This window comes from Labrus bergylta, chromosome 22 (genome assembly GCF_963930695.1).
Source record: "Labrus bergylta chromosome 22, fLabBer1.1, whole genome shotgun sequence".
NCBI classification, from domain to species: Eukaryota; Metazoa; Chordata; class Actinopteri; order Labriformes; family Labridae; genus Labrus; species Labrus bergylta.
Genome location: NC_089216.1, coordinates 12,541,125 through 12,566,778, shown reverse-complemented (window position 1 = coordinate 12,566,778; position 25,654 = coordinate 12,541,125). Strand labels below are relative to the sequence as shown.

At 42.7% G+C, this 25,654-nt stretch overlaps 2 protein-coding genes across 2 annotated transcripts; both read left to right on the top strand.

Annotated features, from left to right (window-relative positions):
* The first annotated feature begins 316 nt into the window (after positions 1-316).
* polr2a (RNA polymerase II subunit A) lies at positions 317-13,495 on the top strand. The gene is made up of 29 exons (XM_020629237.2): positions 317-657; positions 1,482-1,614; positions 1,718-1,854; positions 1,963-2,136; positions 2,249-2,530; positions 2,614-2,775; positions 2,956-3,176; positions 3,263-3,395; positions 3,501-3,625; positions 3,891-4,101; positions 4,210-4,419; positions 4,511-4,679; positions 4,777-4,871; positions 4,994-5,197; positions 5,287-5,509; positions 5,635-5,818; positions 5,956-6,127; positions 6,230-6,335; positions 6,921-7,126; positions 7,210-7,473; positions 7,619-7,826; positions 7,907-8,007; positions 8,092-8,196; positions 8,287-8,469; positions 8,551-8,754; positions 8,847-9,033; positions 9,128-9,241; positions 9,333-9,482; positions 9,889-13,495. The coding sequence occupies exons 1-29, from the start codon at positions 571-573 to the stop codon at positions 11,034-11,036; spliced, it is 5,898 nt and encodes a 1,965-aa protein (XP_020484893.1). The 5' UTR covers positions 317-570; the 3' UTR covers positions 11,037-13,495.
* Positions 13,496-15,315: 1,820 nt separating this feature from the next.
* capgb (capping protein (actin filament), gelsolin-like b) lies at positions 15,316-25,099 on the top strand. The gene is made up of 9 exons (XM_020629144.3): positions 15,316-15,471; positions 20,308-20,501; positions 22,023-22,177; positions 23,053-23,211; positions 23,304-23,453; positions 23,757-23,840; positions 23,941-24,073; positions 24,448-24,539; positions 24,745-25,099. Exons 2-9 carry the CDS (start codon positions 20,309-20,311, stop codon positions 24,808-24,810), a joined length of 1,032 nt encoding a protein of 343 aa, XP_020484800.1. The 5' UTR covers positions 15,316-15,471; position 20,308; the 3' UTR covers positions 24,811-25,099.
* The last annotated feature ends 555 nt before the right edge of the window (positions 25,100-25,654 follow it).

The following is a 25,654-nucleotide window of genomic DNA, read 5'->3' as shown; positions in this document are numbered from 1 at the left end:
AATTGAATATTCAAACAGCGCATGCAAAGTATACATCGAACCGCCTACTCTGTTTTAATACTACCAATCAGGATGGGTTAAGATAGAATCAATGCCCACCTTACGTTTTGATTTGTTACCATTTTAAACGTCCTCTCTGATTGGCTGTACGTTCCATTCAATCACTTGTTCGTTTAACTGTCTTGAATGGCCAATGAGCGTTTTACTACAGAGCTTCATGTCCCTCCTCCCAGAGAAACAGCCCGTGACTTTTTGAGTGTGTAACCCCGTAGTCAGCAGTCAGTCTATATAACCAGCCGTTGAGCCAGTACACGCTCAGAAGCGCTCAGAGCGCTCCACGGTGTAGATCAGGAAAAGGGAGGGGAACAGTCGGTAGCCATCTTACTTAGTACCAAAACATAAATTAAAAGGCTATAGAGGCAACCGACCGCAGAGTTCCGTGGGATATTGCCTTCGGAGACTTTCCGGTCACCGTTGGCGGCCTGACCAGAATCGTGGGGGCAATTTGAAGGCTGTTCCTGCTCACAAAGCGGCGTGCCGAGGAAGGACGCGTCTCTTTGAATAGACAGGATGCACGGACCGCCCTCCGGCGACAGCGCATGCCCATTGCGCACGATCAAGAGAGTTCAATTCGGCATCATCAGCCCAGATGAACTTGTAGGTTTTCCTTCTGGGGGAGTGGGGTATTTAATTATCTACCTGAAAGATCACATATCACTCTTACAGCTGCTTGAATTAGTGTGTAGTTTTATCGATTTGGCAGAGACATGGCATTGTTTACAACGGAAAGTGCTCGCTGTTAGCCTAGCCTAGCTAGCTGTGTCAGGCTGGTGAAGCTTGTGCTAACTAGCATGTAGCAGGAAGTTTGAAAAACTTTAAGCACAACATTGTCTAAAAGGATCCATGCTGTTACATGAATTAAACCCCCATTATATTCATGCGATGTACCCTGCAGACCCATTATTGAGTAGATATTTTGTTTCATGATAGCGAATTGTTATGAAACAGCTTGTTTGGTTTTTGCCATCGATCGCTTTCGTCTGGTCACGTACATAACTAATAAATAAATAAAGGGGTATTTAAAAAAAGTCAGACATGCATGTTTTCTTTTACTTGGGATTGGACGTATGAAGTTTGAATGATTAATGAATAAAATATTTTGTATTTTTATGCCATGGCAAAGGGATTTCTTATTGCAGTACATGATTATGATTTTCTTACAACATACAGCCAACCTTTGATTTATCTAAACCATTTAACATTTATTGATGCCATTTATCACCCTACATATTGGATGTAGGTGTGAATACATTAAGAATCTGTCACTGATATGGCGAAATGGTTGAGAAAAAACTGAATTCTTAAGATGTTCATTTAGACAACTCACTGATTTTAAACACTTTTAATATGCTGCTGCTTAATGTTGCATTGAGTGCTTTGTTTTAATGAAACTTATATAAAACTATGTTTTTCTTCTCTAGAAACGGATGTCCGTTACAGAAGGGGGAATCAAATACCCCGAAACAACAGAAGGAGGACGTCCTAAACTTGGTGGCCTTATGGACCCAAGACAAGGGGTCATAGAGCGAAGTGGAAGATGTCAGACATGTGCAGGTACGCTGTCATGTAATCAGAAATGTTCAAATATATTGACCGTCAGCGCTGTCCCTGTCTTATCTTATAACTTAATTTTGTGGCTTTTTTTTTTTTACTTCAGGCAACATGACAGAATGTCCGGGCCACTTTGGACACATAGAACTGGCAAAGCCGGTTTTCCATGTTGGCTTTGTATCAAAGATAATGAAGGTCCTTCGATGTGTCTGCTTCTTTTGCTCTAAGCTATTAGTGGATTCTGTAAGTATTTTTCAGCATCTTACAGTACATAACATTTCAACTCAGCTGATGTCTTGTTCTGAGGTTTTGCTGTTTTATATAAACTCCCAATCATTCTGTTTCCTTTAGAACAACCCAAAGATCAAAGACATCCTGATAAAATCTAAAGGGCAACCAAGGAAACGTTTGACACATGTGTATGAGTTGTGCAAAGGAAAAAATATCTGTGAAGGAGGAGAGGAGATGGACAACAAATTTGGAATGGAGCAGCAGGAGACTGAGGAGGACATTACCAAGGAAAAGGTAATTTTTGGTCTTTTTTTGTCATGGCTAATGAACCTTTCCACTCTCAAAATTCAAGGCAATAATGAAAGTTATTTACTGTTTCCAACTCTTCCTCCTGCTCCTCTCGCAGGGCCATGGTGGCTGCGGGCGCTACCAACCGCGCATAAGACGCTCTGGCTTGGAGCTGTTTGCTGAGTGGAAGCACGTTAACGAGGATTCACAGGAAAAGAAAATCCTCCTGAGTCCTGAGCGTGTGCACGAGATCTTCAAGCGCATCTCTGATGAGGAGGACGTCATTTTGGGGATGGATCCAAAGTTTTCCAGGCCAGAGTGGATGATTGTGACAGTGTTGCCCGTTCCTCCGCTGGCCGTCAGGCCCGCTGTAGTCATGCAGGGCTCTGCTCGCAACCAGGTAACAAAATATGATCGCGTACTAAACGTGTGGTTGTGAGACTGCCTTGTTCCTGACCTAACCAATTTACTTCTGTTTTAAAGGACGATTTGACCCACAAACTTGCTGACATCGTCAAAATCAACAACCAGCTGAGAAGAAATGAGCAGAGCGGTGCTGCGGCTCACGTCATAGCTGAAGACGTCAAACTGCTTCAATTCCACGTGGCCACCATGGTGGACAACGAGCTGCCTGGCCTTCCTAGGGTATTTTTGCGCTTCTTCAGCGCCTCTGATATACCGTTTGATTTCTACTAAGCACATGAGTCACTAAGGTTCAGTCAGAAATACAGTCTAATTTCATTTTTTTAATCATAGTTTTCTCTACCACAATTTTGCAAACTATAATGACAGTTTTGAAATTAAGATTAATGTCTCCTTTCACAGGCAATGCAAAAGTCCGGCCGTCCTCTTAAATCAGTCAAACAGCGCCTAAAAGGGAAAGAGGGGCGAGTCCGAGGTAACCTGATGGGAAAGCGTGTGGACTTCTCCGCTCGAACTGTCATCACCCCAGACCCCAACCTGCAAATCGACCAAGTTGGCGTACCGCGATCGATCGCAGCCAACATGACCTTCCCAGAAATAGTCACACCCTTTAACATCGACAGGTGCGTGTTCAACACCACATGATGTGTGAAACCATTCCTTTTTAAAATCATGGCGTCAACTCATTCTCTTGTAACGACCATCCTAGACTACAAGAGCTCGTGAGAAGAGGCAACAGCCAGTACCCAGGAGCCAAATATATCATCCGAGACAATGGAGACAGAATTGACCTGCGATTCCACCCAAAACCAAGCGACCTTCACCTGCAGATTGGCTACAAGGCAAGCCCAAAATGAACACAAGACCTAAACGTATATCTTTTTGAGATGACACTGCATAGTATATTTTATTCTCACTATAATTGTTTTTTTTTTTTTTCTACATAGGTGGAGAGACACATGTGTGATGGAGACATCGTCATCTTCAACAGACAACCTACACTACATAAAATGTCCATGATGGGGCACAGAGTCCGGATTCTGCCATGGTCCACTTTCCGTCTCAACCTCAGGTACTAAATCAAGACGAGACCCTTCCTGAATTTATTTCATTAAGAATGTGTGGTAGCTTTTTATGGAAATAATAAAAACCAATAATTTAGTGTATTCTTCAGTTTCCTTTAAGAATAATTACATTCTGAATTCATTGCGCTGTCTTAAATTCAAACGCGGCGTGACGTCATGATGACTTTCAGTCTGTATAATTTTCCGGTACAGTCTTGATTTAATCCATGTCTGAAATAAAATCTTACCTCCTGTCCTCTTGCCTCCGTGCAGTGTAACCACCCCATACAACGCTGACTTTGACGGGGATGAGATGAATCTCCACCTGCCTCAGTCGCTGGAGACGAGGGCAGAGATCCAGGAGCTGGCCATGGTTCCCCGTATGATCGTCACACCCCAGTCCAATAGACCCGTTATGGGTATTGTGCAGGACACACTCACAGCTGTCCGCAAATTCACCAAACGAGATGTCTTCTTAGAGAGGGTAGGTCGATTTTGCAGTGATCACAATCTGCTGCTTTTTTTTTTTTTTTTTTTTTTTTTTTTTTACTTGCTGTGAAAGACTTTTAACCCACCTTTTTCTTCACCACAGGGTGAAGTGATGAACCTCCTCATGTTCCTCTCCACATGGGACGGGAAAGTGCCTCAGCCGGCCATCCTTAAGCCACGTCCTCTGTGGACAGGGAAGCAGATCTTCAGCTTAATCATTCCTGGACACATTAACGTGATCCGCACACACAGCACCCACCCTGATGATGAAGACAGCGGCCCCTACAAACACATCTCCCCCGGGGACACCAAGGTGAATTCCCTGGTTAACCTTTCATCGTTTAAATGTAGAGACAAATACACAGACGATGAAAGTAACCAAATGCTTCATTCGTAATTCACAGGTCATCGTGGAGAACGGCGAGTTGATCATGGGAATCCTGTGCAAGAAATCTCTGGGAACGTCGGCCGGCTCCCTCGTCCACATCTCCTACCTTGAGATGGGCCACGACATCACCAGGCTTTTTTACTCCAACATTCAGACGGTGGTCAACAACTGGCTGCTCATCGAGGGTAATAAAACGTTCAAAGTCAACCATGAAATGTTTGAGGTTTTTTTGGAATCTCTTTCTCTTGATATTTACAAGTGAACTCGCGCTGTTTTCTCCAGGTCATTCCATTGGTATCGGTGACTCCATTGCTGACGCCAAGACCTACCTTGACATTCAGAACACAATCAAGAAAGCCAAACAGGATGTGATAGAAGTAAGCACACATTATCTTCATCGTAAACATCTTACCTAAAACTCATAGAATCATTTTTATGCCGTAGTTTCACAGTTTTTAAGTGGAGTCAGTGTATAGACAAAGTTTCCTTTGTCAACCAGGTCATTGAGAAAGCCCACAACAACGAGCTGGAGCCGACCCCAGGTAACACCCTGAGGCAGACCTTTGAGAACCAGGTGAATCGTATCCTCAATGATGCTCGAGACAAAACGGGATCCTCAGCCCAGAAGTCGCTGTCTGAGTACAACAACTTCAAGTCCATGGTGGTGGCTGGTTCCAAGGGTTCAAAGATTAACATCTCACAGGTAAAGAGCTCAATCCGACTGTTGTGAATGGATTGAAGACATATGCTGTGTTGGTGTTGTCTTTGACGTCATGTTCTCTCTGTATTCAGGTCATTGCCGTGGTGGGGCAGCAGAACGTGGAGGGTAAACGTATCCCCTTCGGCTTCAAACACCGCACGCTGCCTCACTTCATTAAAGATGACTACGGCCCTGAGAGCAGAGGCTTTGTGGAGAACTCCTACCTGGCCGGTTTGACGCCGACAGAGTTCTTCTTCCACGCTATGGGAGGCAGAGAGGGTCTCATCGACACAGCTGTCAAGACTGCTGAGACTGGTAAGTCCAGGGAGGGTGACGGGAGAAGTAAATTAGACATCATGTTAGGCACCCAGGTCAAAAAAAAAAAAGAAGAGTTTTGATGGATTATGTTTTAATTTGGTGTGTCTGGTCTTCCTCACCAGGTTATATCCAGCGTCGTCTGATCAAATCCATGGAGTCTGTGATGGTGAAGTACGACGGGACGGTGCGTAACTCCATCAACCAGGTGGTTCAGCTGCGTTATGGAGAGGACGGCCTCGCAGGAGAGAACGTGGAGTTTCAGAACGTGGCTACGCTCAAACCCTCACACAAGGCCTTTGAAAAGAAGTAAGTCACACAACAACGTCAGGATATTTAAACTTGGTTTCTTATAGCATTGTGTGAAATAAGAAGCTGGTTTCTGAGGTGTGATTAGTCTTATATCACTGGCTTAATTTTTCCTTTTTTTTTTTCTTTTCTTCTAGGTTCAAGTTTGACTGCACCAACGAGCGTGCACTGAGGCGGATGCTGCAGGAAGATGTCGTAAAAGACGTCCTGACAAACGCCCATGTGCAGAGTGCTTTGGAGAGGGAGTTTGAGAAGATGAAGGAGGACAGGGATGTCCTCAGAGCCATCTTCCCCACTGGGGACAGCAAGGTGTGCAATGGTCACATTTTCACACACACCTCTTCCCTTTCATAGTTCCTAAAAAAGAAAAAAAAGAATACTCATTCTCACATTTTGTCCGCTCACCTGCAGGTGGTTCTGCCATGCAACCTGGCCAGAATGATTTGGAACGCCCAGAAGATCTTCCGCATCAACATTCGAACTCCAACCGACCTCAATCCTCTGAGAGTGGTCGAAGGTAAGCTGAGGGTTTCTGAACCGTGTGGAAGAGTGTCTGTCTTAGTATTAGAGCAAAGGAGGTCATGGCCTGACCTCAGGTGCGCCTTAAAGCTTCATAAATCCACCTCGGGAGTCATTGGAATTTTCAGTACAAGTACAGTTCAAGTCAGATCCCTTGGCTTTGCTAGAGAGGGAAAAGACTTACTTGAAGCATAAATAACGTAACAGTATAGTGGACCCATTCCCAAATATAACACCCCATAACCTAAGAAATGTTCATTACCATGAAATGATCATTCCAGCAAGATGTTAAAATGTATAAATCAGCAAAACAATTGCCAGGAGTACGGTATATTTTTTAATCGAAAATTTAAAAAAAAAACTCTAGTAGCCCAATTACAGTACCTCAGCAGCACAGAAGGGGGCCACTAGAGGAGTCACTAGTAAAGAGGATCACTTACTGTGTACATCAAACATACAAGTATACAGTAGGGAAAAGGTTTCAAAAGAAGTTAATAGTAGATTGAAGATTTGAATTAAACTGAAAATGTCTAACGTCTATCTGTGCGAATATTCATCCTTGGCTGTTGTTTTGTATCTCTAGGTCTTCAGGACCTGAGTAAGAAGCTGGTGATTGTGAATGGTGAAGACCCACTCAGCAGACAGGCCCAGCAAAACGCCACTCTGCTCTTCAACATCCACCTGCGCTCCACGCTTTGCTCCAAACGCATGACGGAGGAGTTCCGCCTTTCCACCGAGGCTTACGACTGGCTGCTTGGAGAGATCGAGACCAAATTCAACCAATCCATTGTAAGTTAGGAGTCTTTTCCTTGTCATTTTCTTGTAGTAGTCAGATTTATTTCCCAACAAATCATCATCATTTCCCTCTGCAGGCCCATCCAGGGGAGATGGTCGGTGCTCTGGCCGCTCAGTCGCTGGGAGAACCAGCCACCCAGATGACCCTGAACACTTTCCATTACGCTGGTGTGTCCGCCAAGAACGTAACACTCGGTGTGCCTCGTCTGAAGGAGTTGATCAACATCTCCAAGAGGCCCAAAACGCCCTCTCTGACCGTGTTCCTGCTGGGTCAGGCTGCACGTGACGCAGAGAGGGCCAAGGACATCCTCTGTCGACTGGAGCACACTACACTAAGAAAGGTGGGATGAAGAAACAACTTAAGCAGCCACTCCTGCTTTCATTTCAATTCATAATCGCTCTAACTGTGCCACCTCAAATCCAATAATGGCGATAAAGAGAGAGACTCTGTAACGTTTAAGATGTGACTCTTTTCTTTTTCCATAGGTTACAGCCAACACTGCCATCTACTACGACCCAAATCCTCAGAACACAGTGGTGGCTGAGGATCAGGAGTGGGTGAATGTCTACTATGAGATGCCCGACTTCGATGTCACTCGAATTTCACCGTGGCTGCTGCGCATCGAGCTTGACCGCAAACATATGACTGACCGCAAGCTGACCATGGAGCAGATTGCAGAGAAGATCAATGCAGGTAGGTTTAGAACACATGTACTTTCAAAGACAGGTCTTTTGAAAAGAAACAGGAAGATGACAATTTGATTTTTCTGCAAGGATTCGGAGACGACCTGAACTGTATTTTCAATGACGACAATGCCGAGAAACTGGTCCTGCGAATCAGAATCATGAACAGCGACGAGAACAAGTTCCAAGAGGTAAGCTGTGGCTTTAAATGTATTCGATTAAAGGATCTTTGTGAATTTCTATATTAATCGATACTTAACTTTTGTTGTGTTCAGGATGAGGAGGTGGTGGATAAAATGGACGACGATGTGTTCTTGAGGTGCATAGAGTCCAACATGCTCACAGACATGACGCTGCAGGGCATTGAGCAGATCAGCAAGGTAACGAATGAAAACAAACACACCAGTACTCGTTTCAAGGCATAAACTCCACTGCAGCTGTAAGTCTAAGGGGACACTCTTCTCCTTCAGGTGTACATGCACTTGCCCCAGACGGACAACAAGAAGAAGATCATCATCACAGAGGACGGTGAGTTCAAGGCCCTGCAGGAGTGGATCCTGGAGACGGACGGAGTGAGCCTCATGAGGGTCCTCAGTGAGAAAGACGTGGACCCCGTCAGGACCACCTCCAATGACATTGTGGAGATCTTCACGGTATGAAAGCACAAACAATTGTTTATTGTCTTATCTGTAGAATAAACTTCGATATTAAAACAAATGTCCTCTTTAACAAAGGTGCTGGGTATTGAAGCGGTGCGAAAGGCACTTGAGAGGGAGTTGTACCACGTCATTTCCTTTGACGGCTCCTACGTCAACTACCGTCACTTGGCTCTGCTTTGTGACACCATGACATGTCGCGGTCACCTGATGGCCATCACACGTCACGGCATAAACCGTCAAGACACAGGACCACTCATGAAGTGTTCCTTTGAGGAGACGGTAAGAAGACATTCAATCAACTTACGTTTGAGGCTATGTTACCAGGGAAACAAGGATTCATTTTCCATGTCTTGTTGGATTTCCTTCTCCAGGTTGATGTGTTGATGGAGGCGTCATCCCATGCTGAGAGTGACCCCATGAAGGGCGTATCAGAGAACATTATGCTCGGCCAGCTCGCTCCCGCTGGTACAGGCTGCTTTGACCTGCTGTTGGATGCTGAGAAGTGTAAATATGGCATGGAGATTCCTACGAACATACCTGGCATCAGCGTGGCAGGACGTAAGTGGGGAGATGTTCGGGCGCAGAGTTTATTCTATTGCAGATATATTATGAGCAATGTTATATTCATGTTCTGTATGTATCCTATTCACAGCCACTGGTATGTTCTTTGGCACGGTGCCAAGTCCCATGAGTGGTATGTCTCCTGCCATGACCCCCTGGAACACCGGAGCGACACCAGCTTACGGTGCCTGGTCCCCCAGTGTTGGTGAGTGTATACCCACGATGCTTTGGCATGACAGCTTTGAATGCTTTTCAAGTTTTAAGCGAAATATTTTCTTTCCTCATTGTGTCTGCAGGGAGCGGAATGACTCCTGGAGCGGCAGGTTTCTCTCCCAGTGCAGCATCAGATGCAAGCGGTTTCTCTCCGGGCTACTCCCCAGCCTGGTCCCCAACTCCAGGGTCTCCAGGATCTCCAGGCCCTGCAAGCCCATACATCCCATCTCCAGGTAAAACACTGCTGAAATGAAAATATTACATGAAATAAATGAAAAAGAATGAATAACACAGATCAAGTTACTTTCTAAATTGAATATATATATATATATATATAACTTATTAAAATAAAAATACAGTGATCAAATAGTAAAGAGTTCATTAGGAAAAAAAAACAGCAATCTGCTTATTCAATAACTTTGGTTGTACCGATATATAGGAAACAGCCAACTGTCTTAGCTGTGTCAGCTTCTTTATTAAATGACTCATAAATTAAATTATGGCAGTTATATATTATGGTAGAATCTATATTTCAAACTGTTTTGGAATGAAATGTGAAATATAATTGTCCAAGAATGGATCCCTGAGGTACTCCAATTTTTCTGCAGCCTTTAATAGTTTTTCTTTTTTTATTCTTAGGTGGAGCAATGTCACCAAACTACTCCCCCACCTCCCCCGCCTACGAGCCCCGTTCTCCTGGAGGCTACACCCCACAGAGCCCCGGCTACTCCCCAACGTCTCCCTCCTACTCCCCCACTTCTCCTTCTTACTCCCCCACCAGCCCCAACTACAGCCCGACATCTCCTTCCTACTCACCCACCTCCCCGAGTTACTCCCCGACCTCCCCGTCCTATTCGCCAACTTCTCCATCTTATTCCCCAACGTCTCCCTCTTACTCCCCCACCTCCCCATCCTACTCACCCACATCCCCATCCTACTCTCCAACCTCGCCGAGCTACAGCCCAACATCGCCAAGCTACAGCCCGACGTCACCCAGCTACTCCCCCACCTCGCCGTCTTATTCACCCACATCCCCCTCCTATTCTCCAACATCTCCCTCTTACTCCCCGACATCTCCCTCCTACTCCCCCACTTCTCCCTCCTACTCGCCCACCAGCCCGAGCTACAGCCCCACATCACCAAACTACACGCCCACTTCACCAAGTTACTCCCCCACCTCTCCCTCCTATTCTCCAACATCGCCCTCCTACTCGCCAACCTCCCCCAACTACACCCCAACCAGCCCCAACTACTCCCCCACTTCCCCCTCTTACTCCCCCACCTCTCCTTCCTACTCGCCCTCCAGTCCACGTTACACCCCGCAGTCGCCCACCTACACCCCAAGCTCCCCTTCATACAGCCCCAGCTCCCCCTCTTACTCCCCCACCTCCCCCAAATACACCCCGACTTCACCCTCATACAGTCCCAGCTCCCCGGAGTACACTCCCACCTCCCCCAAATACTCCCCCACCTCGCCAAAGTACTCCCCAACGTCCCCGAAGTACTCGCCTACTTCTCCCACCTACTCCCCAACAACTCCAAAATACAGCCCCACTTCTCCAACCTACTCCCCAACCTCCCCCACCTACACCCCTACAAGCCCCAAATACTCCCCTACTTCTCCTACTTACTCCCCAACTTCCCCCAAGTACTCACCTACATCTCCTACTTACTCGCCAACTAGTCCTAAAGGCTCCACGTACAGCCCAACTTCACCGGGATACAGCCCCACCTCCCCCACCTACAGCCCTGCCATCAGCCCCGACGACAGCGATGAGGAGAACTAAAGAGCAGCGGAGGAGAAGGGGAGGCGGCTGAAGAAACCTTGTCACCTCACCTGAAGGACAGCACCTTTTAGCCAGCTGGAGGTGGCTGTGCTTCTAGCCACAGAGGTCCCATTTGTGATTCTTTTCTTTCTTTTTTGGGACCTCTGTTTTGCTCCAATCCGTCACCAACCCGAGCCCTCCATCCCCTTTACAACAAGACCTTGTTGAAGCGATGATGTGAAAGAACTTGAACTGCTTTGCCTGAAGGAGGAAAAGAAAAAAAAAAAAAAAAGGCTGCCTTTTTGAAATAGTTTTTTTTAATTTTCACATGGGGTGTCGGAGCAAAAACTGCATATCCCACCAGGGGAATTAAAAAGAGAGGAAGATGTGGTGAACACATGACAGGGGAAGAAAATGTCCCTTTTTAACTTTATAGTGTACTGCATCCAGTCTCTCTCTCATTCTTTAAACGTTGGGTGTATAGTCGTGGAAAGCGTACATATTGCCAAAAGCCTTTGGAGAAGTGGATTGTATTCATCACTAACGTCTAAAGAAAATCAAGGAGTTAAGGTTTAGACTTTGTTTACTGCATATTTCACCAAGGTGTATCTTGTTAGACCTTCTGCTGCTTATGTTCAAACTACAGTTGCCGCCAGTTTGAGGGCATTTAGTGGATCAAAGATGGAGAAAGAGGAGTGTTGGATTAACGGCAGATAAACCTACATGATAGGAGAGAGGCACTGGCTTGCTTGAAGGAGATGTCCCTCTACAACATGATTGAATTCATAGGTTTATGTACCCATCGCCCTCTTCTTCCTTCACACCCCAAAGACAAACAAACCTGAAAGATGTCATGAAAACACCCACCAGCATCCTCTTGTCCTCTGACCATTTTTGGATACTTGTGCATCTAAAGGAACAAAAAAAAGAAAAAACACTTTTCCAGATGAAATTATTTCCATTACTCTGGGAATTAAAAGATTTATATGAAAAAGAAGTAATAATCAGAAGGATTATTGTCTTTAATTTTGATTCTAGGAGGAAATGGAGCAGATATTGTCGAGGGATACTAGTTTGACGTTGCTGCTTTTGTCATAGTTTGCATGAGTGGCACATCTTAACACATTTAATCAAGCTTTAGGTTGACATTTTTTCAAATCCCTCCCATTTGTTGCCGATCTTTGTTCCATTTCTGATAGCTGACGTGTACACAAGTTAATTTGGACTACACCATTTATTTAAGAAAGAACGTTAACTGCTATTCTGTGCGAATATGAATAGAGGAAAATTAAGAATGTTGTTATTTTTTATTTTTTGTTGCTTTTCTCTAGTTTGCTTCTGGTGACTTTGTGAAGCTGTTTGCAGGAGGCTCATGTTCATAAACTGTGGATGAAGGGGCAGAGGATCCCCCCCCCCCCTCCCCTCCGAGTTATTTCAAAGCTGGTGACTGCTCTCTTACAGTTGCAGTAAACACATTGTTGCACGCTGTCACCACAATGTGACATTGCATTAGTTGAAGTTAGAAGGACCAAACATACAGTCCTTAGTTCAATCCAGTAAGTTTGTTATGACACAATACATCTTTTTCCCCAGTCCGCCTTTTCCTTCACTGCAGCTTGGAACATTTTCTTTGAAGTAGAGATTGTCCAAAGAAACAGAACTTTAGGGCCTCTCTACTTAAAAAAAAAAACCTTACCCACTACATTAGTGTGACCTTTTTTCAAATATGGGTGCTTTTTTTGTTCTTCAAACATGACTCAACCTAGTTTGACTCTGTAAGAAATCCATCGGTACAGCTGACGGCAACAAAACAAAAAAGTTTTCTTTCCCTTCGCGTTCCTGATCTCAACATTGTGTCTGAATTTGAAGCTGGGTCCCCTCCCTCTTCATCCATGAGTGATCCTCATTTCAAATCAGTGTTTGTTTTCTTTTTCTACCAGTGTATGTATCTTTGATGTTGGGGAATCATGGGGAGGGGGGCGGGGTGTATTTGATCAGGCTGGGAGTCCTGAAGAGAGAAAAACAAAAAAAATGTGTTCAAATGAATTCTAAACTTTTTTTTGGAACATTGACTCCAACACGATCTTGAGTTGAAAGGACTGCATCTTCTGGCCTTTGAGATAAAGCAGGTTTTGATAATTGCACTTAGTAAATATTGTGGTGGACCTAGGCCCAAGACATTGTGATATTTTGTCCACTCTGCTTGCATCAAATCCTGTTGTCTTAATTTAGTGCTGTCCAGTCAACTCAGAAAACACCAGGACTCCCGGGTGGTGTGAATGTGTGCGAGTGTGCAGGAAAATGTGCGTCTGAGGGCGAGACAGGGTTCCAAACTGAGGAAAGACTTCACATGTCTGGGCAAAGGAAGGTTCAACTTGAAATTGCCACTGTATAGAAATCAATCCATTATCTCATTCTCTGTATCTTTGTTCTGTTTGTTTTTTTGACTTGGGAAAAAAATGAATAAAAGTTTTACTACATGTCTTGACACTTTTTTTCTACATGACTGAAGCATGATGAAAAGGTCACTGCAGGCTCTGTGAAATAACAGATGCTCTAATATACTGCATTATGTAGTTATTAGGGTAAATACCTGTTTTTTTTCAATGTTTGAACAGTTGTGGAAAATGTATTACATTAATAAGTTATAGTACTTTTAATGAAGACCATTTTTTAACTCCATTTTAACCAATTATTCAAATGTATTCCAAACCTTGGAAAACAAATCCACTTGAATATATACTGTATGTTTATGTATATAAAAAAATTCTGATGAGAAAAACTGAGGCAACACAAGAAGCCTTGATGATTCGGAACACCTGATAAGATAAAACAAGATAAAACACTCCTGCCTCTTGGGGACGCTCTCATCTAACATTGAGCTCACCTGCTCACTGAAACAATAGTAGACTACACACCTGAAAGGAAGTGAAAATATAATTAAAGGCTACTAAACAAAGAGAAACAGCTACGAACATATTGAATAATAGAACTTTAAATCAATAATGTTTTGACCAGAAGAGGATAGGTTTTCTGTATTCATATTTGGATACATGACACAATGCCATTTTTAAAGAACCTTGATTTACAGGTAGAATGTTTTTGTTTTTTTGCTATAATTACATTCCCATTCCCCTATACCCCAACACCACAAACCTTACAATTATAATAATATATAGATAGCTAAAGATAGACAACTATATCTCAGAACCTAAAGATGTAATGGCTTAAGTAAATATTATCACGTAGAGTGGCAAAACTAGGTTTTTTTTAAGTAAGATGGACACAAAAATGGAGGATTAAATTGTTTTAGGTCATTTAGGTGAAGAATGAAAAAGTAGGTTATGCACTATAGTCAGCTGGACCGATATATCTATGTGTGCTCTCTGTTTTACTCCCTAAAACAGCACATCAGAGAAATGCAGATCATAATAATTGTAGGAGCTTCTCTTCTCATCTGTGCCTTCTTCTCACTCTCTGGCCAGCAGGTGGAGTGAGGGCTCACCCATGGGAGTCTGCTTCAGACCACAATGATTAAGAGCTCCCTTTGACGAGTATACCCTCATACAGAAGAGAGCATTCATAATACATAGGTGAGGCTTTTTTTTTTATTTAGATAAGCCAATATGATCTAGATGATATCAGCTGAATCAGTAAATTGTTCAATTGGGCCAGATTTAAAATAAGTACCTTTTTAATTATGAATACCTATTTCTTCTTCACACAAAAAAACAACAGAAAACATTGAAAACAAAGATTCGTATTTGAAGGCCAACATTCAGTGAAATGACTTGATTTAAAAGCAAACCTTGTACCTGTTCACACCTGATGACTCATCAGTTTTTGTCTGACTCCTGTGCATGACTTGTATAATGATGTGTGTCTGCATGCCGTGTATCAGTGGGGGAATCCATATATGACTGGAAGTGTGTTTGGATCTGTTGCTATGGCAATATTTACCAGCTGTGGAGACCTTGATGTGAATCATTCTTGCAGACACGTTCAAAGGTGATTTGACATTGTAGGTGGAATAATTTAAACATTTTGTGACAGTCAAAGCTGAACGATGAATTTAGTTTGTTGTCATTTTTGCATCATCCATACAGAGACTAATCAAATAGTTTCAAAGTGCTGGTTAAAAACATTAGCTATTGCATCACTTCAACAATATATACACCATTTGGAAAACAAAGTGTGACCAGATTTGATTTGAATTCTTTCTCCACTCTCCGTCCTGATTCTGTCAAGTTTCTTTTTGCTTCCTTTGTGTTTGAGTCAGAGGGCCGGGCTAAGTTTACCCCAGACAGAGGCAGGAAATCTCTCGCGTGTGTGTGTGTGTGTGTAAGGGGGGGACATATTTGTCTGTCTAGAGACGTGTTTCACCTCGCACCACTGCTTCTCTCTTCACTCTCTCTGCTCACACGTGTTGTCTACCACCACTTACTCTCTATCCAAGGTAAGTTTGGAAAAACTTTTTGCACTTTTCTTTTTGCTTCACAATCCGACTCTAAATGTGTTCTGTATCTCTCTTACTTTTTTCCATTTCTTTGTCTTTCACAAGAAACATTTTCTGTTTTTCTCTCCCTGCTCACTCAGCACATTCCTGCTCCTGAAATCATCCTGAAATCAGACAAAGGGTCTTTAGTTTAAATTTGTGCGACTTGACTACATCCATGTATTAATTTAAACCCTGAAATTATTCTTTTCTTTTTTTTGCCCAATCAGTCTGTCTCTGTCTGACTTCCTACACATCATCCCGATCTTATTTCCTGCTCTTTCACAACTTCCTCAAGGTTAGGGTGGGGTTTTAAAGCGGTATCAGCCTCAGATCTTGTGACTATAGTTCAGAAACTTAGCTTGCTATTCGAAACTATTTTTGTGCCAGCTTGAAAGTGTCAGTCAATCATCATCTTATAATGAAGTTCTTTATTTTAGTCTTGTTTGTTTGTGCGCTCGTCTCTATTTCTCGTCTTCATCACTGTCTTGATTTCAGACTTCTGATCTCTTAAATATACAGAGCCACCACACAGACACATTTGCGCACTGTATACACTCACCCTCGGATCACACATTGTTTTCAGATCCCTCCTCAACACCTACATATTGTCTGCTCTCATATTTCTGTCTGCTTCAGAGTGCATGAATGGTTGATGTAGTCAGTGACCTGTGTAGCCTAGCTGTGACCTTTTGTCTCCACCTGAACACCTCCATCCTTCTATTCTCTCTCTTTTTTTTTTTTCTGCCTTCCCTTCCAGCTCTACATCTCTTGGCCAAAATCGCGAGTTTCATCCTCGAAAGTCTCAAAAAGTCTCAAAAAGTCTCGTTACTGACTTCACTCCTCTCTACAACTCAGTAGGATGACAGATATTCATGAGAATGATTGTCATTTTTTCAGATTAACTACACAGAACAATGATAAAAGAAAAAGAGCACACTCCAGATTGAAGAATCAATGCACAGCAAACGACAATTTCTTAAATTTACATTTTCATCCATTGACTTGTACGCTAATAATTTATACTGACTATGAAGAGCAAAGCAATAGATTATACTAAATGCCAAGCTTTTGTCTTGTATGAAATGTTTGAGGTTTAAAATGTGAGAGTGAGAAAGCAGACTCTGAAGACACGTGGGGGAGGGGTCTCTTCCATTTTTGATGTCATGAAGGGAAAATCTCCAAACGGCCTGTTCAAGCACTTTTTTTGTAAAGTGAAGCGGGCAAAAAGACGGAGAGGATTTCCTTTTCTCGTCATTGGGGGGTTTGTAGACAGACTAGTGAAACAATAGTGTTAAATAAAACATGGTTAAATGTATTTTTTCACAATATGTGACCTTTAAAGGCAGCATGGGGTTGATAGAGGTGGGTGTTCAGGGTCTCCTCCTGATCATGTTTTGAGGGATTATGATTCCTAGACGTTTGACTGTCTGTGCAGAGGGAGGTTATGCAGGATCAGGGTAAGAGTGGAGGAAGAGCTGGAGTCGGGGGAGGAGTAGAAGAGAGGAAAAGATGGAGGAGCCAGCAGCTTGCTCTCCCAGTAATTATCCTCTTGGTTTTTAGCTTTAGCCAGGAACCAGGAACCCGACTCTTACCTCCCCCCAACAGGCCGCAGGTAGGCTTTCATCACACCGGCTCCAGTTACCTCCCACATATAAGCTAACCAGGCCAGGTGAGCGCAAACACTCCTCCACGCCAGACCTCTCGATTCCTTACAACCTCACACACACATACACACACACACACACACACACACACACACACACACACTTCAGTGGACACACAGAATGGAGCCGGAGTCAGACAGCATGCTGGAGGTACCAGTCGAGATCATACAGTTAAGTGGAACGGGTCTTTTTCTCTGCGTCTTTACTCACTCCTAAAGCGGCTGTCCAAGCATTGTAACTTTAACCCCTAGGGCCTTTGCATGAGCCTCCTCGGGCTCTTCCTCCTTCTTTCCTCGCTCCCTCACCTCCTCTACTCCTCTAATCTACCATTTGAATACTTTCAAATACCAAGACCTGCATTTACTACATCTTAATCTGTCTGCAGAAAAATCTAGTCATTGATTAGAGCTAGCCAGAACGTTGTAGAGTTAAACATCAGAAAAGTTGAGTGATTGAGTCATCACTCTGTCTTTCAAACTAAAAAAAAACCCCACAAAAAACAAAAAGGGGGCGGAGCTGCTGCTGACATCTTGTTTAACTGACTACAACACTGACAATATGTGTTAAAAGTTTTAGCTTTTCTGCTGACTAATGAGAGATTTTCAACACAGGATGTAGGAGAGTTTGAGAGATATAGGAGAGTTTGAGAGATATAGGAGAGTTTGCAGTAATATCTTATATGTGGCATCAGAGTTTTCTTTTTTCATATCTCAGTCACGGGAAGTGAAACTGCTTACTTGTGTAAGAGTCTTTCAAGAAAGTGTAGCAAATGCATCGCCTGAATCATTTTCATATTTATGGTAACAATATTATATTTCTATGGAAGTGTCATGCTGCCCGGGATTAATAAGAAGATGTCACAACAAATCATAAATCTGCTGCTGCTCGGTAGAAACAACATTTAGATAAGGTTCAAATGCTGTGCGATGCCGTCCAGGGAAAGCTGTTTGATTTTTCTCTCGAAGCTAAAAAACTCCAAAAATATCACACATGGTTCAACTTTGACCAGAAAAGGAACTTCGAGCAAAATTAACAAATACTGCTCCGGTCTATCACAGTGAGCAGCTTCTTTTGTTCTCTAGAGCTTAAGAAAATGATCCTGTTTTTACAAGAAAAAAAGGATTGTTGTCTGGAGACAATAAGATACATGAATCCATAATAATAAGAAAGCAAGCTTTTTTTTATCAAGAGAAAACTTGGGGCTTCCGTATTAGGTTCATTTTTGATTATTGTAACTTTCTTTTGTAACCTAAAACTTTAGTTTCAACTTGATGTGTTTTTCTGGAGCTTTCATCTGCCTTAGTGAAATTTAGCTGAGTTAATTATACAACCACAGTGATGTAGCATACTCCAGGAGCTTAAGTGGCCTATTACATTTAAAAAAAAGAGATGCTATCTTCATCTGTAGAGGAAACCATGAGCTATGACTGAAAGTTACATTTCAGGAGAACGTTTTTTCGTGGATACTGACTTCAGAATTTAACTTTAAGCTATGATAAAACTGGGTTGATTTCTCTGATTTATCCAAGACAAAAACTGAACCAGTCTGTTCCCCTTCCTTCATATTTGATGTATAAGGTTGGTTCTCTAAGTTGTTCGAAGGACAGAGGCGACATACTGTATGGACCACATGTGGGCTTCAGAAAAAACGGTTGTTCACATTTTCATTATCTCTACTCATTACTATCTAAACAAACACCTAGTTGCTGTATTATATGGGACACATAGACTATTATCTAATGCAACAAGTGTGCAATAAATGCTGCCTTCAGGTAGCTTTTGAATGTCTGGTTGTTGACAGAAATCATAGGCTGTGGCTCAGTTGGTAGAGTAGGTCTTCTCTCAACCAGAAAGTCAGGGGTTCAATCCCCAGCTCCTGCAGCCACATGTCCGATGTGTCCTTGGGCATGACCCTTAACCCCAAGTCACCCTGCTTGGTCGGTGGGAACTTTGTGAACGGGAGATGGACACCTAACATGGCATGCTATCAGTGTGAGTGTGTAAGTGTGGCCGACGGTGTAAAAGTACTTTGAGTAGTCAGAAGACTAGAAAAACACCTAACAAGCTCAAGTCCATTTAGCACTCACTAAACCTTCCTGTTGAACTGTTTCATTCAAATATATCAGAGCAGACGTCTGCATTTCATTTTGATCACAGTAGCAGCTGTTCTTACGCAGCAAAATGAATCAGGATGGTCTCTTCTTTGACATCTTTCCATTTCTCTAAGTATTTCTAGAAGTGTATTTATGAAGCTTTGAAGATGCTTTTATCTTTAATCCAAGCTGAAAGTCATTGCATTACATTTTTGATTAAAGGAGTCAGACATTTAATGGTGAATGTATCTCAATGTTGGCACCAACCACAGTGTGAGGCGATCGTGAGAGAAAAGGGAAGAAGCAAGTTTCTCTGGCTTGTTGATGTTCTAACCTCACTTTCTCTCAGCCCCGCAGTCACGATAAGCTTGAGACAACAGGAAGGTGTGGTTGTGTTACTTGTTTATTTCAAGCTGCAAAACCGCCTTTTTTTTCTCTCTTCTTCTTCCTGTGTGGCAGGATGTAGAAACTCTGTTAAAAGAAGAGAGGAAGAGATGCATGTCAGAGTGAGTCATCCTGGCTCGTCCTCACCTGTGACATGATCCAGCTCGCTCCCTGGCCCCGCCTGGTTCTGTGCAGCGACACTAGTGTAGCGGCCTGCTCGGTGTTGTGTTGCATAAAGTGATGTAATGTAGCCTGTGGTTGTTGAGCAGCAACAAAACCCTTCATTTTGTGTTAAGGATGAGTGTTATAGCGCCCATCACACCAACCACCCCTTCAGTTTCTGTCATTACAGACACACATCTCTAAAATCCACCTGTTTGTCAGCAACTTTAAAGAAGAGTGTGGAAAAAGAAGTGCACCCTCTTCTTCTGAGGAAGATTGTGTGCGTCAATTGTCAGCCACTTTTGGGTTAGACTTCTGCTTTTACTTCTCCTTCTTCAAACCAAATATGACCATCTCGTCCCACAATGGAGACAGTGACACATCTCCACGTATTTTACGTTCCGCTTTCAGCAATCGTCTCCCCCTTCTATCGCGCCGTGAAATCTTCTTCCTCCCTCCTTGTCTCACTTCTCCCTCTCTTCTCCCCGCAGTATGCTCCCCTTCAAGGCAGCTCCGGGTCAGTTTGGTCCCGAGGTCCGGGAGCTGGGTCTTCGAGTGTGGAGGGTGGAGAAGATGAAAGCGGTGCCGCTGGATGCCTCCGAGTTAGGAGCTTTTTACAATGGAGACTCCTACCTGGTGCTGAGTAACCACGGTCCAGGAGAAGTCCAAATCCACATCTGGTTAGGTGAGAGACCGGCAAAACACAGGAGGAGCATCTATAAACTAACCATGGGTTTTTTTTTTTTTTTTGGTGTTTATTTTTGAAAAACAGAATCTCAGTTTGAGCAACACAGCTCAAAATGTTTGGCAGCATATTCATCTTCAAACAAAGCGATGACACGGTCGGGTTGTGCAGACTAAAGTTTGTTTACTATGTTGGACTCTCATGAAAGTGTCAAATCAATGTACGGGTGACAGTTCTAATCATTGTCCGGTAAACATCTTCTCCTGGTGCTGTGCTGCACTTTGAAAGCTAGTAACCCTCCCACTAATGATGATGATGACACATGAGACACAGCACTGACCGGCAGCATCTTTGTTTAGAGAGAGAGAGAGAGAGAGAGAGAGAGGGAAGGAGGGATGATCGAGGAGAGATAGAGGTCCCGAGGGAAACTGGGATGGCCTTTAAAAATGCAGGAGGACTGTTACAGTACTCAAATGTGGCTGTTGTTTCCAGCATGTATCCGGCTCTTAGGTAACACTAAGCTGATTGTCACAGGTCGCAGAGGGCTCTCTGTGCTCAGGCATGCATCACCCTCAGGCCTCACTTCCTCCTCCACCTGTTTCAGATGGGTGACCCCTGTTTCTCCTGTTTGATGTGACGACCCATGCCTTCTCTTCAGGGCCTGTTTTGTTATTTAAAACTGTGTTATTTTACCCTTTCAGACATCTAACTGCTGCCTTTCATTTATTTTTATTTTACGTCTCGAGCTTCTTTAACATAGTCCAGTGAGCGAAGGCTGCTGAGGCTTTATTTTTAAGTTTTGTTCGTCAGAAGTTATTTTGACTTTAAGGTCCACCTTCTACCTTTTTTTTTTTGACTTTTTGGTTGAATTTGGAAGTTCATAAAGCCTTACAGTATATCATCCAGGGGCAGACACCAGGATTTCTTTCAGGGCAGGGGCAAAACAAAATATGAAAAAAGAATGCAGAAAGTCGTGATGCTTTTATATTGAAACTCTTCCAAACTGAATAGAATCAATAAAGTTTTTTTTGCTTCGTTCAGTAAACAAACCTCTGTGATAAGAACACTGAAAAACATTTTTGATTTTGGCCAATATCGTCTGATACCGCTGCATCCCAAGATCATTGCTGGGTCTCTGTGAATAATGTAACAGAGAGTGCTGCTCTTTTTGTTAATTGTGTTGAGATAACGTTTGTTATGAATGAACATTAGTTATTCAACTTAAAATGTAATGAAAAAGTTGTTTGACAAAACAGTCAAGACTGCAGAAGAGCTTTTAAAACTCTCTGAAAGATTTAATCAATCAACATATACAAAATGCACATTTCTGAACTTGTCTTAAAAAAAATAATTCATGTAAAGTGAAAAAAATAAAGTCGATCAAATCAAACACGGAATGAAATGAAATCATCAAACAGATATTCAACAGAGAAGGAAATACAATGAGTTTCATCATTCATTGTTTTAAATATCCTCAAAGTTTCTCTCATTGACACATACCTCGTCCTCTCTGTGTTGTAGGCGAGAAGTCGTCTCGGGATGAGCAGGTGACGTGCTGCGTGCTCGCCACGCAGCTCGACAACTTCCTGGGCGGTGAACCGATTCAGCACAGAGAGGTTCAGGGCAACGAGTCCATGGAGTTCATGTCTCTGTTTCCCAGAGGGGTCAGCTACAAGGTGAGGAGGGGGGGAGGACACACACACGAGATCCTGGATGTAAAGATGCTTTAAACAGGAGAGGAAATAAAATGACTGAAATCTCTTGAGTAAAGCAAAAACATTTTTATCATCTGCTGCTCAGATAATGTTTTAAGTCCTACTTTATTTACAGCTCCAGAGTTTGTGAATACTTTTGTTTATTATTCCTTTATGTATTGGTGCTATTATATAATAAGAGTAAAGTTCTTATTTTGAAAGACAAAGTGCACGACGACAAGAAAGAGAATGAACAGCACACATTTGAAAAACACAAAATTGTATAAAAAGGAAAAAAAATAACAGAGCACCAGTATAAAATATATATTTTTAGATTTGGCATGAATGGACCTTCACATGAACTCGCTTCTCATTTTTTAGTTTCTGATTTTTTCTCCAGAAAGTGTCTTATTTTGAAATTTCAGAAGCTGAACCAGCTATAACAAAAAAATAGATATTTAAGACACTAATAAGACACTGAAGCTTTTCATCGATCACCAATAATACATATCAAAGATTCAACTGTTTCTTTAATTCACTGGCAGCATCAACTGTCAGGTTAACTGAAATGATTTCTAAAGTTACGAGTGAAAGATGAGGTACTGAGTGCTATTGCGATGTTCTCATGTTGTCTAGCTTTTTTTCTATTTCCCGATAAATCCCCTCTCAGTTTTTACAGCTCTGGATGTTATGGCGTCAGTGACAAAGCGTGGTCATATCACTCTGTTTGCACGGCCTCCAATTGGAGCTTGTGAAACAGCCCAGGAAGTTAAACTTGAACCCTCTGTGATCTCTCTGCAGCAGAACAACAAACGTAATAAATTCAAAAATGCAAAATAAATGTTTTGAATCAACAGGAGGGTGGCGTGGAGTCGGGCTTCAGGAGGCCTCAGGGCTGCGGGACGGTTCAGAGGTTGTACCAGGTCAAAGGCAAACGAAACATCCGTGCCAAAGAAGTGGAGCTGAGCTGGAGCAGCTTCAACAAAGGAGACTGCTTCATCCTCGACCTCGGGGAGGTGAGCTATGAATCCAAATCAAACTGATTCTTGCACGGATCAGCAGTTCTACCCTTGCTGTGATTTGACGACGCTTACTCCTCGCCCTGTAGACCATCGTGTCGTGGATCGGGTCGCAGGCCAACATCTTCGAGAAGCAGAAAGTGCGCGAGATCGCCTCTCTGATCCGTGACGCAGACAGACACGGGAAAGCCCGAATCGTTGACACCAACGAGGGGGAGGAGCCAGAGGAGATGCTCAAGGTTAACAAAAAGATATTAAACAACCAACATGTTCGAATGATTATTATTTTGAGTTTTAAACAGCCAGAAGACGAAACATGTCAATGACCACTTCAGAGGGGTTCGAAGGTGGAGTTAAGTTAAGCTAAGCCACCGTCATGAGGACTATAGCCTCCATACATGGGCAGCACTTCATCACCCTGTCTTTTTACCCAACATTTTCTTTAACTATTGTTGCCATGTTTGCTACCATTAATGTAAAACACGTTAGGTGATATTGATGAAGTTGTGTTTCCTGAGCTTCTTGTTGTGTGGTGTGAACAGGTCTTAGGAAAGATGCCTGAGCTGTCAGAGAGCACAGAGGAAGACACCAAAGCAGACGCATCAAACTCTGCCTCCCTCTTCAAGGTGACTTCATCTGCAAAGCCTTTAAAACTCCTCCATTAAATTATTTTAAAAAAAATACCATTAACAATAAAGCCTAATGTACCTGTTTGCATCTCCACAGGTGTCCAATGCGACAGGTTCCATGACGACGACCAAAGTGTCGGAGAAGAGCCCGTTCGACAAAGAGCTGCTGGTTCGGGACGACTGCTTCATTCTGGACAACGGCGCCAACGGGAAGATCTTCGTCTGGAAAGGTGAGGGAACGCCACGTGACCATGAAACAGCACCACATCAGAGCGGCAACGTCCAGTGTTGAAAATGAAGAGGATGCAGAAGTGGGAAAAAAAAATCTGCAGTTCCTCAAATGTCCACTTGAGGCTGGCTGCAATAGTCAAGGATACCCAAGAGGTCTCGTGGTTAAAAGCCCTTTTTTTTATATCCTGGTACAATAAACAGTCCTGGTCCCCTACAGCTAATTTCTTTATTAGTTAAAACTGTACCAAGTAGAATATTTATAGGTATTACGGCTAAGTGTTTAAGATAAGTTGGCAACATTAAGCGGCGTGCGTACAGCATGCTTCTTTTCTTAAACTTCTGATTCTAATGTGATTCATTAATCGTCTGTCAGGTAACGGAGCGAACGCCGAGGAGAAGCAGGTGGCCCTTCAGATGGCGGACAATTTCATCGACCAAATGCAGTACAACCGGATGAAGACCCAGGTACTAACCATGACTCTTACTAAAATCTGAAAGTGTCACACATACAGTAAATGTCATTATCTGAGAGTAAATCAGCTGCTCTGGGTCCTGCTGACTTTACAGCAGCGTGTGATGATTTTGAAGGGTCATTATGGCCTCCCAGCACATTTACTGTAACCCTGCCTGTGTGCGCTAAGCAGTAAAATGTAATGTGTCTGTGCTGCAGGTGGAGATTCTGCCTCAGGGGAAGGAGACGATCATCTTCAAGCAGTTCTTCAAGAGTTGGAACTAAACGTTTGAGGGCAACATTTGATCTGCCCTGGAGGAGAAAATGAAAATCTGACAAACATTTTTTTATATGAATTGAGCGGCTATGTACATATTTGTTAGGTACTGACACAAGCTTGTTTGGACTTGGTAGAATCAGAAATGTTACTTTTATATACAAAGTGTCATGGTTGAAAAAACACAGATATAAAGAGCTTTAAAAAAATCGTAAAGGTATTTTTTTTTTTTTTACATTTGTTTTGGTGTCACATTTGTCTGCATTAGAAAATAAATCTGAAGTTGTGACTTGTAAAGGGAGTCCTCTGATTTTTTTTTTTCCCTCCAGCACACGTTGACATGTGAGAGATGAAACGTGACGAGACTTTCAGCCACACCTCGGCTTATAACCGGTATATAACCTGGCACAGTAAGCAAGTTCAATAAGGTTCATGGTTCTCTGTTATCAGTGATGGAATTTATCAACGTGGATTTACTTTAAGGTGCTCTTATGTAAGCATTTGCAATCCTCTTCCATACATCTCAGAAAGGCTTTTCATCTGAAAACAAAGAGACATTCTTAATCCTCAAATAAAACGTGCACTACTCAGCTCACACTCAATAATAAAGTCTAAGTAAAGGGCAAATTTAACCCTCACAGGGATTTTTTTCTGCATCATTACAACTTTTATTTTATAATTACAAACTTTTTAAATTAGAAAATCTGCACTTTTACTTTGAAAACAATATTTCACACTGAAATTAATTCCTTCTACATTTTAAATCAGAAGTTTTTCCTTTTGTATCAGCTCTGTGATACATGTGGACATTACTTTTATATTTTCTTGATTGATTTGTTCAACCTTTTAGCT